Genomic DNA, 15,094 nt, shown 5'->3' with positions numbered 1-15,094 from the left:
GTAATTAAATTAAGGAAAGAAAGATAAGTAATCTGCCATGATTGAATCACAGGATTGAAATTGACTTGGTAGTATTCGAATTCTTCTTAGCATGAGCATAAGCAGGGGAGGACAGACCCACCAAGGAAAGTACGTTTAGTGGATGCAATCATCATTGGTACTGTTATTGTTCTTTTATAATCCCTGTATTTGGAGGTTGGGATGCAATCATCATTCGCAACTTTCAACCAAACTTAAAAACTTGTAAAAATCATCATGATAATTATTTAGACTACAGTGATCAACTCTCATGACTACAGATTCAACCAATTAATTATAAATTAAAATCTCAAATTTTAGTTATGGGATTGATTTTTTGAGGCATGAATTAGTTTTTATTTCACTTGAATTGAACAGGTAAAAATTTGGAAGAAATAATCCTTGTTTCTCGCAGTGAAAGATTCCATTCAAAGGGAACTTTCAAAGCCATTGAAAAAGCACTGAAAAGAAAGAACAAAAGAAACTCCCCACCTTGCTGTTTTTCTACTCTCAAAAAACAGAAAAATCCCATCTGGAAGAACCTTGAGAAATTAAAAGAAATTAAAAAAAGGGGAACTTTCAAACTCCCACCACCTCACTGATTTTCTACTGTTTGTCGTTTTCGTAATTAATACATCATACATGCAGGCAACACACCAGATTCATCGTTTTGCATGGCAATTCAAAACCAGAAATTAGTCAGTAATACATTTTGAAACCTTGGATCTATCTTTGTCTATTTGTTTTCTGGTATATTCTTTTTTAATATGTTGTCATTGTTGTTAAATAAGTGAAAAACCAGAAGATTCCGATCTGTAAAGTACATAATGGTGTTTTTTGACTAATCCCAATCAATACCCATTATTCTTCGAGGTCACTTCTTCATTATCAAGCAATTCTCTTTTCCTTACGTGGGATAAAAACAGTTTTCCCATTAATTTTCCAATCAAAAGTTTTCTTTTTTCATATATATTTCATACTACTATTCTTCTCCAAAACTGCTTTTGCTTTAAACAAGCAAGAAACTTGAAAAGACAGGAGAGCCAATCATGCTTTATTGATGGGAGCGTTTTTATTTTATTTATTTGTTTATATTTTGATGAGACCGAAGGAAAGTGAGTGAAGTGATACCCAGATTATAACAGAGCGACAAATAACTGCAAGCCAATACGTGCAGTTTAGAGAGAGGTATAAGGGGCAGGTGGCACGGTTGTAAAAGGCAAACCCTCTGTTTCACTTTTGGCTTTTATTTTCCTCGACCTTTCTCGCTGGTTGATGAGGTCACTTCCCCTTCTTCTTTTCTATTTGGCATTTCATTTTCCTAGTTATTTTTTTTTTAAAAATCATCAACCAACAACAAATACCACTTTTTATTTGACGCCAAAGTGATGGCAATTTGCAGGGAACTTTGTTATGGCCTTTTCTATATCTGATGATACCTGAAACTCTTATCGAAAGCTTTCTGATTCTACTTCTGCCATATCTGCCTTTGCTGCCCTAGGTAAAGTTAATCACCTTTTTTTTTTTATTGGATTCATATCGGATTTGGACATCTGGGTTTTACCTTTGTTTTTGTGCTTTTTGTTTGGTTCCATTTTGGTTTTTCTTTCTTGTAATACGCAGACAAGATTTTGTTTTCATGGTATGGTCCGTATGGAATCTGTAATCTGTTACCTCTTCGGAGGTTATCAGGAACTGGTTCGATCACTCTGATCCATGATCTGGATTGTCTTGTTTCACTTTCAGGGTACTTAGTTTAGTGCACACCGTTGAGAGGATTGGGATTTGGGTTTTTCTGTGAATATGAGTGGAGCTGTGCTTGTAGCTGTTGCAGCAGCTATTGGTAACTTATTGCAAGGATGGGATAATGCCACTATTGCAGGTAATTTACTCCTTTTTAATTCGTCATTAGTTTCAGGAATTGCTATACAAATGTAGTTCAACATTGAAAATTCAGTTTTTTGGACTAAAATGGTCCCTTTTATGTGTCAAAGATCTATGGTAAATTTGAGTGGATAATCTAATTGGCTTGATGGAGTTTTTCTTTCCTTAATGATTAACATGTACAGTTTTTCTTTGCTTCAATATAAAGCGTTTGTGGTTATATCTTCAGATTCATGAAAGATTTTTCCTTTTTGTGTTTCATGCTGCAGGCGCTGTTTTGTACATAAAGAAAGAGTTTAAATTGGAAAGTGATCCAACTATGGAAGGCCTGATTGTAGCCATGTCTCTTATTGGAGCCACCTGCATTACTACATGCTCAGGAGGCATATCAGACTGGCTAGGCCGCCGCCCCATGCTAATAATCTCATCCGTCCTTTATATTATTAGTGGTCTTGTAATGTTGTGGTCTCCTAATGTTTATATCTTACTTTTGGCAAGACTATTGGATGGCTTTGGAGTTGGTTTGGCTGTAACTCTGGTCCCAGTTTATATATCTGAGACCGCACCACCGGAAATAAGGGGGTTGTTGAATACCCTTCCCCAATTTACTGGTTCCATTGGAATGTTTCTCTCATATTGCATGGTTTTTGGAATGTCATTAATGACTTTACCAAATTGGAGATTGATGCTTGGAGTTCTTTTTATTCCCTCCTTTATCTACTTTGCATTAACTGTATTCTTCTTGCCCGAGTCACCAAGATGGCTAGTAAGTAAAGGGCGGATGAGTGAGGCGAAAAAGGTTTTGCAGAGGCTACGTGGCAGGGAAGATGTTGCTGGTTAGTTCTTCTGCAGTCCCTCTTTTAAAACTGCATTGTTTTGTTACTACCACTATGCACTTTGTACTTGCCACCCAAATTTGTGTTTGCATAGGTGCTCCTGTTCATGTGTGTGTGTCAGATCCCACAAAGTAGGTTCTTCTCAAAGGTTATTAATCTTTGCTTCCCTTAACAAAGAGGGAATAGAATATCATCTATGTTAAATTGATTTATCTGACAATAAAATCAGTCAAATGTTGTGATTGCATGTGTTATTTTGAAGTTGATCCCTCTTGGTAACTGAACGTACTTTTAACTTCTGAGACTGCTTTTCCTTTTTCTAGACAGAAGTTTTAAAATAGCAATCACTGCCCACCATGGGCTGCAATATGATGAATGATGATGCATCTTGTGGATGGTACTGATATTATTTAGATGAACAGGTGAGATGGCTTTGCTAGTTGAGGGCCTTGGTGTTGGAGGTGAAACATCCATAGAGGAGTATATAATTGGCCCAGCCAATGAGGACGCTGAAGACCATGATGTATCCGCTGATAAAGATCGTATCAAGTTATATGGACCGGAAGAAGGTCTTTCGTGGGTGGCCAGACCTGTCACTGGACAGAGCACTCTTGGTCTTGTGTCTCGGCATGGAAGCATAGCTAACCAGAGTACACTTGGTCTTGTGGATCCTCTTGTCACCCTCTTTGGAAGTGTTCATGAGAAGCTCCCTGAAACAGGAAGTATGCGAAGCACACTTTTTCCACACTTTGGAAGCATGTTCAGCGTGGGAGGTAATCAAGCTAGAAATGAAGAGTGGGATGAGGAAAGTGTTGTCAGAGAGGGTGAGGACTACCAATCTGATGGTGCTGGTGGTGATTCTGATGACAATTTGCAGAGTCCTCTGATCTCACGGCAGACAACCAGTATGGAGAAGGACATGGTTCCAACTGCCCATGGAAGCCTTACAAGCATGAGACAGGGTAGTCTAATGCAAGCAAATGCTGGAGAACCAGGTAGCATGGGGATTGGTGGTGGTTGGCAGCTGGCATGGAAATGGTCTGAAAAAGAAGGCCAAGATGGAAAAAAGGAAGGGGGATTTAAAAGAATCTATTTGCACCAAGAAGGCTTCCCTGGATCTAGGCGTGGGTCACTAGTTTCTCTGCCCGGTGCTGATGCCCCTGCAGAAAGTGAGTATGTCCAGGCTGCTGCTTTGGTGAGTCAGCCAGCTCTTTATTCCAAGGAGCTTTTGAAGCAGCATCCGGTTGGACCAGCTATGGTTCATCCAGCTGAAACTGCAAAGGGACTAAGTTGGAGTGATCTCTTTGAACCAGGAGTCAAGCATGCTTTAATTGTAGGGGTTGGAATTCAAATACTTCAGCAGGTAATGTGGAGAACCTAACTACAATCTTGTCCTGACCTGCTTGTTCTCTTTCCAAAAAACAGCTCAAATAACCCTTCTAGCTTGTTAATGCAGAATTATCAAGTATTTTCTGTTATCCTTGTTTCTCATCCAAAAATTGTTTTCTCATGGCTGCATTATAGCCTGCTTTACTGTTCTAGGAATATTGAATCTGTCACAGGTTAGATACAGCTTACAGAAACAGATATCCAAAGTTTTTAAATCAGAATCTTGTTTAAACCTTCAGATATGACATTCATGGAATAGAACACATGGCACTGCCGTTTGCTTTTCAAATGATACAGTATGAGATTGAAGATGGCTGCTACAAACGGCCATTTGTGTTGCTTTAATTGCACTGTATTGTTTATATTTCTGCACAGCATTCTTTGAACAGAACACCTGCCTCCTCTTTTTACCCTTTTGAGGAGTACAAGCTTAAGATGCACTAATATTAGTGGGGTATAGTACTGTTGCAAAATTATGTTCCACCGTCGCATCACTTGTGTATTAAGGATGCTTATTTTCTCTTACTTTTTAAATGCAGTTCTCTGGTATAAATGGTGTTCTGTACTACACTCCCCAAATTCTTGAGCAGGCAGGAGTTGGAGTTCTTCTTTCTAACCTGGGCCTCAGTTCATCTTCTACATCGCTGCTTATTAGTGGCATTACAACTTTGTTGATGCTTCCAAGTATCGCTGTTGCCATGCGGCTTATGGATATTGCTGGTAGAAGGTAAGTTTATTCCTTTTTTGAGTTCCCTTGGAATGATAACAAGTCTCACCTGAAAGCACAAGATATATATTGCTTTGAAATATGAAAATTTTGGTGGCGTGGAAATTGCTTAACCTTTATTCTTATACCTTCCTGTTGGTATAATTGTAGTTTTTTATTTGAAAGGTTGGTATAATTGTAGTTATTGTCTCAAATGTGCCAATAATATGATGGTGGGTTTTGTTAATTACTTGTCCCTATTTGATAGGTTAGGAAAGAAGTGGTTAACTTTGTAACCGCTATTTTACAATTTCATTAGAACCTGCCACGCTTACAATTTAAGTGTACTCATAAGTCAGGTTTGGTTGGATGGCTTATGTTCAATCTGGTTTCCTTGAAAACCACCAAAGTTAGAAAATTATCTTCTATTAAATGCCTAGTCTATAAGCTATCTTAACAGAGATCTACAAAAAGAACTGAAAAATCCCGAATGGAAGTTTGGTTTTAGTGCAGCATTAAAGCTCATATCCAATGTTAAGTCTCTGCTTTTATCTTCTATTTATGCTCCGTTTAATATGCGAGTGCTCGTAATATTGTCAAATTAACCAGGTCTTTGCTTGTTTTACCAATTCAAAATGAAAACCGTGTTTAGCCTTGGCAGCATTAAGTGCTTAGGAGGAAACTCTAATTCTCCCCTACGGCCCTACCCCACGTTGGTCCATTTTCGACTTGTTTGGGTCAGTGATGTTGCTCATGGTGGTTGGTAGCATTCAGGTCCGTGGTCATTGTGATTGTTGCCCTGTGGGTCTGTGGTGTAACCAGGCTAACAATAAGTCCAGTCAAAGAAGAATATCATAGAAGCTCTTTTAATTCAAAGTTGCTAAGGGATTTGACATTGACATTCTGATTAACTCTTCTTTCCTCTGTGTTGTTACTTGATCTGTTGTCATCTGTCAAAATCATTGTTCCCCTCTTCCTTTGTTGCAGGAGTTTGCTGCTCACCACAATCCCAGTCCTGATAATCTCTCTTCTCATCTTGGTCATCGGAAGTGTTGTGAAAATGGGGAACGTTGTGCATGCAGCAATCTCAACAGTCAGTGTGGTGCTCTATTTCTGTTTCTTTGTCATGGGATTTGGGCCCATTCCCAACATACTATGTGCCGAGATCTTCCCAACACGGGTTCGTGGCATCTGCATTGCTATATGCGCCCTCACATTCTGGATTTGTGACATCATCGTCACATATTCACTCCCAGTGCTGCTCAAATCCGTTGGTCTCGCTGGTGTCTTTGGCATGTACGCAGTGGTTTGTGTTATATCATGGGTATTTGTCTTCCTGAAAGTTCCAGAAACTAAAGGCATGCCTCTAGAAGTCATTACAGAATTCTTCTCCGTGGGTGCAAGACAGGTTGCAGCTGCCAAGAACAACTGAGCTGGTTAATGGTGGATATTGAAAGTTTTGACGGGTGTTCAAATTTTCTTTTTCTTTCCCTTTGATTTTATTAGAGGTGCTGGCAAGTAGGCAGTTTGATTTATGTAGAAAAAGAATAACATATAAATTTGTTTCTCTATTTGTTATAATTTCTAAATGACATTTAATTTTCTTATTCAAATGTTACATTATGATATATCATGGTTGCCAAGAACGGAAAGTTAAAAAGACAAAAGGTAAAGACCCGGAAGATGTCTCTTTATTTCGGGAAAGGTGAATGGATTGGGTAGCCATGAAGAAAGTTGAAGCTTTTATTCACCAAAGCTCATGGTATAAGCAACAAAGTAATTTGTTGCAATTGGGCTACAACTCTCAAACTCAAAACCACATGTTCATATCTTATAACTTGATTCAAAGCTATTCCTCACTTAATTTGATCATCATCTGGGAAAACTGTCGACAAGCCTAGCACCAACTCTATCGAGTCTTTTAACCATAGACACCGACCTCAAATTCCCTTCTTTTAAAAACGCCTCCACCATCTTTTCCCCGATCACCTTCCCTTTGTCTTCATTATCAATCACAGCCACAGCCGTCGGCCCCGCCCCACTAATCGTACACCCAAAAGCACCGGTTTCGATCGCAGCCTTCTTGACCCCTTCCATCCCCGGAATCAACGGCGCACGTTTCGGTTCCACGATCTTGTCCGACGACAACGCCTTCCCCAACCCCGCCACGTCACCCTCCAACACCGAAGCCACCAATGCACCCGCTTGGCTACAATTCCACACGTGTTGCGGCATCCCGATTTCCGCGGGCAGAGCCGCCCGCATTTTCTTGGTGGGGGCCTCGAATTCCGGGCTAACTAATATGAAAAACAGTTCCTGATTATTGGGGAAAATTAAGGGTTTTAATTCTAGAGGTTCGTAGCTTTTGATTAGAACGAAACCTCCCATGACTGCCGGAGCGATATTATCGGCGTGATAACCGGACACTTTTGCTTCGGATTCTAATCCGGCGAGAATCAGCTGGTCAGCTCCGAGTTTGGCGCCGAAAAGTTCGTTGACCGCCACGGCGGCTGCAGCGGCGGAAGCTGCGCTGGAACCAAGGCCGCTTCCTAAAGGTAAGCCTTTTTCGAGTTTGAGGGAAATGCCGAAGGAGCGAATATTGAGCATTTTCATGGCGGCGATGGCCGCGATGCCTGCGCAGTTGAAGAGAGGATTGGAGGAGAGTTTAGAAGAACCGGAGATTTCCGAGATCGACACATGACCTGGACGGACAGAGGTGTCGAGGCTAACGGAGACGAAGTCGCCAAGGCCGTCGACGGCGGCGCCGAGGAAGTCGAAGCCTGGGCCGAGATTGGCGACCGTGGCCGGGGCGAAGGACTTCACGGAGGTGAAGACGGGCTCGGGCTCTGTGGTGATGGTGGTGGAAAAAGAGGCTTTGCATCTAAAGATGGGGGCTTTTTTGGTTGATGATGGAGGGATGTTGATGGGTTTTAGAGGGGATTGAAATTGAAAGCAGATTGCCATCCTGAAATGATGAAAATTTGGGAATTTTTTATTTATTTTTTTTTTTTTAGGGTTTAAGTGAGAGAGTAATGAGGGAGGGGAATACTGGGAATGGTGGTGGTGGGTGCTGGAATTCTGTCCTTTTAGATTGAAAGGGACACTCAGCCAAACACCGCTAACCTTCTTCTAATACTAAATATTAAATTAATATATATCGAATTTTGTAATTCACGTAAAGACAGTTTGCAAATTGCGTTTGATTCTTGAAGACAACCTTTGATTTGATACAAGGTTTAGCATAATTTACAAGCCGAGTGAAGTTAGGCCTTTGGCTACTAAACAAACTGAACAAGAGCATTGTGTAGGATCTCATTTATTTATTGTGGTATGGAGCTGATTGAAAACGTTTCCTTACTCCCAACAATAACTCCTAAGACCAAACAGCACCTGAAACTTTTGTCTTGATAGCAGGAATAATATACAGCACCTGAACCCAAACAGCCTACGAGCCTAAACTTGGTACCCGTTCCAGCAGCTATCAATTCAGTTGTGCTGAAGGTTCCAGCATTTTCCTTTATAGTGCTTGATTCCCCCACGGAAATGGCCAGCACAGAGTAGCCAAAGGGGCAACAAGCTCGGTAGCAATCCTATGATTTTTCTTGAAAGAAAAGGGTAAGGGTGTCGCATTCACTAAGATCTGAACAAGGAACTGCAGTGATCAATTCCATATGCTGTGAAGTGTTATACTTGAGAAACATTACTTTTACACTGTTTCTTATAGATCATAATCATATAACTAATATGTTACATTTTTAAGTTAATGCCTCTATAGATGATTGAATCAGCTGAAACCCCAGGAGGACCACTGGAGCAGAGAATGGGGTAAACAATCTCTACCTAAAACTTCAAAGCCGATCCTTCTAAACTGGAGGATGAAGTGATCCGTGAGAGTAGTAGTATTCAATTGCAACTGACCATATTATTTAACAAGCCACGAGCCACCACTCTGCCTTTCATGGGAAATGTCCCTCTCAATCCTTCCCGATCTAAAAGTCGATTCCTCCCCTTTATGATAACCATTTCCTGAAATACTCTCACGTTTTCTTTTTGAGCTGCTTTTGGGTTTCTCTACCTTCCCATCAGCGAATGATAGAAATGTTTGAAGACGTGCAGAACGGGAGCTTACAGGGCTGGTAGAATCAGGTTCCTCAGGACAGTGCCGGCTGAACTGGCGAAACATCAACGAAAAGTACATGAGGAGAGCAAGAACACATGCAATTCCACATATAAGGAATAGCCCCCAGAAGCTTTGTAAGTCAAGCTGTTCGGATTCAGCCTCAGAACTATCAGAACTACAAGCCTTTCTTGACAGCCATCTGTCATGAATCTTCTGAAGCTCACCATTCTCAGATAGAGCAAGAATGGCAGTAGACATGTCAATGGCTAATGGAGAGTCTTTAGGAAATGCCTGAAAAAGGGAAAGAACTTATAGTGGAAATCATTCACCGTGCATAATAGAATGGACGTAGGTGTTGAAGATTGAGACATTATAATTAGTTGAATCGTGCATTTTTATAGCTCAAGGATGACTTGCTGAATCTTATGCAAGATGCAACTTGAACAAACTTTTATATTTTGTTGAATGTTGTGTCACAGCATTATGGTTCATTGAGGAACTTCAATTAACTCGATTTACTGGAATATGCAGAGAAAAAAAAAAGATGAATTAGCCTCATGTGAGATAACTTACAAATCCCCATCCACTTTTAGTAAACTCCTGGCCTCTGATTGAGAATTTGCAGTGGTCTGAGAGGAAGAGGTCCACATATGGTCGCTCATCAATTATTGCAGCTACCCTTCTACTCTGCAGGGCATGGGCATATTCTTCTGGTGAGCCAAGAGAAACAAGTCTTGATTTTGGAATATTCAGTTCCTCTATCAGATAGTTTTCAGCAAAAGACCCTACTTGGAAGCCTATTGGTTCATTGCTACTAATTAAGGTATCAATTCCTTTGATGGGTGATGATAACTGTTGCACCGTGAGGATTGATGTCAGGCTTGCAATGTAGCTTGAGTTGATTATCAGAACTACAAAAAGCCAGATAATCAGTATAAGGCGTCCCAGCGAGCTCACTGTATTTTCTCCTGAAAATTTCAAAAACTCCGGAGTTGTTATATTGGGTATGGGTAATTCTGAGTTCTAACTTCTTGGTTGAAATAAGTGAAATTGTCAAAATGGAAACAACTTACTATGGGCAAAAAACATTGTAGAGAAGCTGAACCTGCAACAGGATAAAAGGACCAAGTCAGATCAGGAGTCAGAAAGACAACAAACAAGTCACAGGTCAAATGGAAATAGATGCAAAACAGAGTTGTTTTTTAATTGTATATTTCAAATATGCAGATATGATTTCTCACAATCAGGATGAATGCTTAGATATATTGTACATGTGCTACATGTTGAATGTAGTAAAAAGAAAATCCAACATTTCACAGGTGATGAAAACATTCACAACAAATGGAACATAAAACACATCAACACACTAAGAGGCAAGAGAGAAAGAGAGAAGCTGACATATTTCTCCTGTAATATTGTGGTAGTTATATGTTTTCATCACTGCAGCTAAAGAAAACATCAAGAAGATAAGAAATCTCTCCTTGGAGAGATTCTTCTTTTAGACAGAGGATATGCATGTGAGTAAAGAGGCACTGGTGGTTGTAATTAAAAGGGAGGAGGAAGAGATGGTTTACAATGGTATGCTTCCTAACAATTGCTCAAATCATGCTTGATTATCTTCTCGCATTCAGAAGGACCCTCCATCATAAACTTTAATTTCACTCATCTGTAGTTAAATTTTTGGGTTTTGTAACATTCAGCAAAAGTTAAATTTTGTGTTTTCTATTCATTTATGAACACCATATGCTAATGCATCCAAACAAAGATGAATTCACATAATTATATACTCACCACAAAATTGTGACAATTTGCTGCTTAGGAGGGCCCCGGAATTCATCATTTATTCTATGTTCAAGGATCCACACAACTGCTCCCACAATGACAAAAAACGCTGCTGTGACTGCCCACATTAATGGAGTAAATGGCCGCGAGAAGGACCAAGGACTCGAACTTATCTTGTTGACTGGAGCTACCACAACCAGCCCTGATTCTATATATGGCTGAGTGAAGTCTACCATTTTTGTTCGGTTTGTCACAATGGCAATGTCACCTACCACACCATCAAAGACCTACAGAAACAGAATATCAGAACTGGTAGAAATCATAATTATACATTTTATCATTTAGGAAAATGGTTGCCCTTTCATTTTAGTCTACTCACACCGGCACTAACTTTATTGACAAGCTCATAATAGCTTGGGTTCTTATGGCCATCTCCAAATGGAATGAACCTGTATGGAACAGCATATGGAAGCAATCTAATTGCAGCAAGGAATACGTCTATGCAATATCCTTTCACATTATCCGTGCCATTGACTAGCAACACAAAGTCTCGGTAGCTAACTCGCTTTGGAATTCCAATTCTTAGTTCTCTTCCATTGTTCGGAAAAACCCATCCACGAGGCTTTGTTGTTTCTCCTCCAGGCCATACCACACTGTCTAACTGTTGGTTTGAACTAGAACGGTTAGGCTTTTTACTATAAAGTGTCTCTGGTGGCACAATCGAAAGACCGGAGTAGTTAGACCAGTATCCAATATGTTGATACCCAGTTTCAATTGCATTAATAATGTCATATGAAGGATTTATCAGGGATCTCTCTTGATTAAACAGAATAGGGCCTGTCAGACCTGTCATATTTGTCTCCAATATGTTATCAAGTAACTGCTTCCCACCATCAAATGTATTTAATGCAGAAAGGTTAAGAGTCCTCCCAACAAAAGCATTTAATCTTGAATCATTGGAAAATGAAATGGTGCCGCCCTGATCTAGTAACAACTTTACTGCACGAGCAATCATCCAAACAGTATCATAGGCATATAGACCATAAGGGTTAAACCCAATAGAACCATTACTCAGCTGGTTCCAACGAGACATAAAATTCCTTTTCCTTTTCGAATCAGGTGTATGAGGACGAAGTGTTAGTGCTCCTCGGATTGAGTTTGCCGTCTCTGATTTAAGTGGAGAAGTTGAATCTAGAACAGTGGACAGCCAACTAGAAGCTATCCAAACATATCCTTTCCCCATCATTCCAAGGCTCTTGGCCACTTCAAAGACCAAGAGACCTGTTTTTGAGAAAGTGTGAAGAACAATTACTCGAGATTCCATCATTTGAATCTTAGCTAATTCTCTAGAAACTTCACTTCGCGTTGCTGTTAGGTCTGGTGAAAGTGCACCTTTATAAGAAATTCTGCAACGTCTCTCTGAAAGTTTATCACCTAATGTGATTATACCATTTCGGCTCTGATCATCATCACTAAAAAGAGCAATTACATCAGTCCAACCAAAATAACTAACCATCTCAGCAATGGCAATCATCTGGAATAGGTCATTTGGGGCTGTTTGAACAAAGAAAGGATACTGGAGAGGTGACAGGCTGGGATCTAGGGCCGTGAATGACAATAGTGGAACATGGAGTTCATTTACAAGATGTGATAGGACGTGGGCCATCACAGAACTTTGTGGACCAATTATTGCTACTTTATCACTCTCCATAAACTGCAATGCTGCAAATAGCAAAGAAAGACAAATCATGAGTATTGTTATTTCCCCATGAAAAAACTCCTGAAAAATGAGGTATAATAACTGTATTCATCTGACAAGCAATGACTCATAATAAATACTGTTACTTATCCTAGGAAACACTCGTTTTAAACATAGAGATCTAGTGACATGATATGAATGAAACTAACTGAAGATATATATAATCAAAAGTTTGGAACAAGAGGAGATTGAAGAGACTTAAGGAAGGAATACCTCCAATAATGCCAAGAAATGAGCTGTAGTTAGAATCATGCAGGCTTATAGTCAATTTCCTACCACCAAGAACACTTGGATCAGAGTTAATATCATTCTCAGCAGCCTTCATTGCAACCTTTGCAACTTTCCCATTGATAGTACCAAATGTGAAGATAGCTCCAACATTCACAACATCAGGTTTCGAAGCCTCTTCTGAAAACACTCCAATACAGAGAATGGAAGTTGAAAGTAGCAAAACCAGGTTCATGGTGATACTGAATGACATTCTGACCACTGACCATCTATCTTCAAGCATATGACAGAAGATGAATAAACGGAATCCTCCAATTTGTCTATGAATTAATGGTCACACTGAACGAATATTAGAATCAGATCAAAATTAACCAGAAATCCGTATTATCCACGGAAAGTAAAGGGAATCATTCAGTTACAAGGCAAGTAGCAACACTAACAAGCCCAGAAGGCAAAGAGACCAAAAAGAATTTTTAAAAAATTTAGCTTATTGAAGTAAGTCTCAAAAAAGAACAAGACAAACCCATTTCAAGTTCTGGCATGGAAAACTAAAGACTAAATTAATTAAGCAACAGCATAATGCTTTATTGATAAAAGAAAAAAAATACAAAAACCAACAAGCAAAGTAAAGAAAGCACAAAGTTTTGTACTTTGTAGACAGCAAACTGGATAAAGCAACAAATATCCCACCAACACCAAGCAAGGCAGCAAAAGTAAAAGTTCAGGTGGTTTCTGGATATTCACGAGGGAACCAACACTCACCACAAGCTCAAGAAGAAACGTATGGCGACCGAATTCAGAACAAGTGACTATAGACAGACCACCAATCTTCCGAAAAGGAAGGCTAGAACCATTAATACAAAGAGCTCAAAAAGGACATATCAAATGGAAACAATAAAGTAAGTAGCTAATGGGAAAGAGAAATGTCCACAAAGAAAAAAGCTTTGGGGTGCTACAAGAAAGAAAAAGAAGCCATTTTCCCTATTATTTTAGTATTAGATAGGAATAGGAATACTTTCAAGATAAAGAAAACGGAGCAACTTGGGTTTCTATGTTGGTTCCCCTGAGGTGTTACTGTTTCTCTTTCTGCTCTGTCAGTCACTTGTCAGCAGCAAATGGAACAGCCGAAAATTCCATAAACAATACATTTACAACAAATTGCCCTAATTTATTAGGACAAAGACTTTTAAGGAAAGAATATATACCATCGAGATAGAGTGATCGCCCGGCAATTTGAAAACAACGGTAGTGGCTGTAAAACTGTGGTGGTGATCTTAATTGGAATGTAATTTCCATGCCACAAATCATAATGGGGTTTCTGGTTTTAAACTTTTGATCATATTTTAATTGATCATGGATCAAACTAATGATTAAGATGATTGTAGAAGTGGGTTTTCTTCCCCTTTTCTTTTCTTTTTTTTTTTGGTACGGTGTCGATCTTTGATTATCTCTTTGGTGAAAAGAACAAATCAAGGTGCTTGAAAAAGATCATTCCACTTTAGGCTCAGATGGGAGAAACGAATAGGGAAATGAAGAATGCTTAGACTTGTAGAAAGCAGTACCATATTATAAGTGACTTGCTTTCTTCTCCCTTGATGATACTTCATATTTGTCTGCATTTCATTAGAGCTTATGTTCGTGCACTATAATGATAGGTCCTCCTCTTTCGCCATTGCTCAGTGCCATGAGCTGACTTAAATGGATGGAAACTAATGCTTCCGTGATGTAGGCCCATACAGCTTAAGCATTTCGGTAATGCCTTCAACATATTATGATTTATTATAAATAATTTTAGAATAACAATGAATAGATGATAAAAAAATAAAAATATTTTTTATCATAATATATAATTATTTATTTTTATTTTAAAATATTAATCATTATAATTTATTTAGAATATTAATAATTAATAATTTAAATATTAATATTTTATTTATAATTTAAATATTATTATGATTAAAATGTTAATAATTTTAATTAATTTTCAAATTTAAAATATTAATTTTTTATAATATATAATTAAAAATTTAGACTTTTAATTATAATAAGATTTATTTTTCAAAAAAACAAAAATACCCTTTATATAATTTAGTAAAATTTATACCAAATGACAAAAATAAGTAAATTTTTTCTTTTTTAATTATTTAATTTTTGTTTGCATAAAATTTTTAAAAATTTATTATTAAAATATTAGTATAATTTTTTATTTTTTATCTACTTTCATTTTTAATTTATATTTTAATTAAATATTTAAAATATGAATAATTTCAAAAGTTAAACGTGAATATTTTTTTAATATTAATATTTTATTTATAATAAATACTATAGTGATTAAAATGTTAATAATTTTAAAATTTTTAATAAAAAGCATT

The 15,094-nt window shown here is 38.3% G+C and overlaps 3 protein-coding genes and 1 long non-coding RNA gene across 5 annotated transcripts; 2 read left to right on the top strand and 2 right to left on the bottom strand.

Moving 5' to 3' along the window:
• Positions 1 to 1,019: 1,019 nt before the first annotated feature.
• On the top strand, positions 1,020 to 6,446 carry TMT2 (tonoplast monosaccharide transporter2). Its single transcript, XM_007043017.3, has 7 exons — positions 1,020 to 1,298; positions 1,421 to 1,519; positions 1,765 to 1,900; positions 2,172 to 2,738; positions 3,161 to 4,101; positions 4,667 to 4,854; positions 5,821 to 6,446. Exons 3-7 carry the CDS (start codon positions 1,822 to 1,824, stop codon positions 6,263 to 6,265), a joined length of 2,220 nt encoding a protein of 739 aa, XP_007043079.2. The 5' UTR covers positions 1,020 to 1,298; positions 1,421 to 1,519; positions 1,765 to 1,821; the 3' UTR covers positions 6,266 to 6,446.
• Positions 4,873 to 5,683, top strand: LOC148763974 (uncharacterized). Its single transcript, XR_016024717.1, has 2 exons — positions 4,873 to 4,988; positions 5,020 to 5,683. It is a non-coding gene; the product is annotated as an uncharacterized LOC148763974 (long non-coding RNA).
• A 106-nt stretch (positions 6,447 to 6,552) lies between the features above and the next one.
• Positions 6,553 to 7,971, bottom strand: HSK (homoserine kinase). Its single transcript, XM_007043016.3, has one exon. It carries the CDS (start codon positions 7,795 to 7,797, stop codon positions 6,706 to 6,708), a length of 1,092 nt encoding a protein of 363 aa, XP_007043078.1. The 5' UTR covers positions 7,798 to 7,971; the 3' UTR covers positions 6,553 to 6,705.
• Positions 7,972 to 8,486: 515 nt separating this feature from the next.
• GLR2 (glutamate receptor 2) lies at positions 8,487 to 13,866 on the bottom strand. Of its 2 annotated transcripts, none has more exons than XM_018115378.2 (7): positions 13,485 to 13,866; positions 12,708 to 13,061; positions 11,127 to 12,457; positions 10,745 to 11,022; positions 10,027 to 10,058; positions 9,527 to 9,921; positions 8,487 to 9,244 (listed from the first exon to the last, which is right to left on the bottom strand). In XM_018115378.2, the coding sequence occupies exons 2-7, from the start codon at positions 13,003 to 13,005 to the stop codon at positions 8,756 to 8,758; spliced, it is 2,823 nt and encodes a 940-aa protein (XP_017970867.1). In that variant the 5' UTR covers positions 13,006 to 13,061; positions 13,485 to 13,866; the 3' UTR covers positions 8,487 to 8,755. The 2 variants fall into 2 exon arrangements, with proteins under 2 accessions (XP_017970867.1, XP_017970866.1); XM_018115377.2 differs by having other exon boundaries at positions 11,115 to 12,457; positions 13,485 to 13,865.
• Between the last annotated feature and the right edge of the window lie 1,228 nt (positions 13,867 to 15,094).

Source organism: Theobroma cacao, chromosome 2 (assembly GCF_053813885.1).
Source record: "Theobroma cacao isolate CCN51 chromosome 2, ASM5381388v1, whole genome shotgun sequence".
Classification (NCBI taxonomy): domain Eukaryota; kingdom Viridiplantae; phylum Streptophyta; class Magnoliopsida; order Malvales; family Malvaceae; genus Theobroma; species Theobroma cacao.
Note: the sequence above shows the minus strand (reverse complement) of the source record. Positions and strands in the feature narration are given on the sequence as shown.

Excerpts from the sequence above, each read along its gene's own strand:
- TMT2 (XM_007043017.3), top strand. The coding sequence starts at position 1,822 with ATGAGTGGAGCTGTGCTTGTAGCTGTTGCAGCAGCTATTGGTAACTTA. Across the intron at positions 2,739-3,160 it reads TGGCAGGGAAGATGTTGCTG|GTGAGATGGCTTTGCTAGTT; the intron begins GTTAGTTCTTCT and ends TTAGATGAACAG. Across the intron at positions 4,855-5,820 it reads ATGGATATTGCTGGTAGAAG|GAGTTTGCTGCTCACCACAA; the intron begins GTAAGTTTATTC and ends CCTTTGTTGCAG.
- HSK (XM_007043016.3), bottom strand. The coding sequence starts at position 7,797 with ATGGCAATCTGCTTTCAATTTCAATCCCCTCTAAAACCCATCAACATC.
- GLR2 (XM_018115377.2), bottom strand. The coding sequence starts at position 13,005 with ATGCTTGAAGATAGATGGTCAGTGGTCAGAATGTCATTCAGTATCACC. Across the intron at positions 9,922-10,026 it reads TACAATGTTTTTTGCCCATA|GAGAAAATACAGTGAGCTCG; the intron begins GTAAGTTGTTTC and ends TGAAATTTTCAG. Across the intron at positions 9,245-9,526 it reads CTAAAAGTGGATGGGGATTT|GCATTTCCTAAAGACTCTCC; the intron begins GTAAGTTATCTC and ends TCCCTTTTTCAG.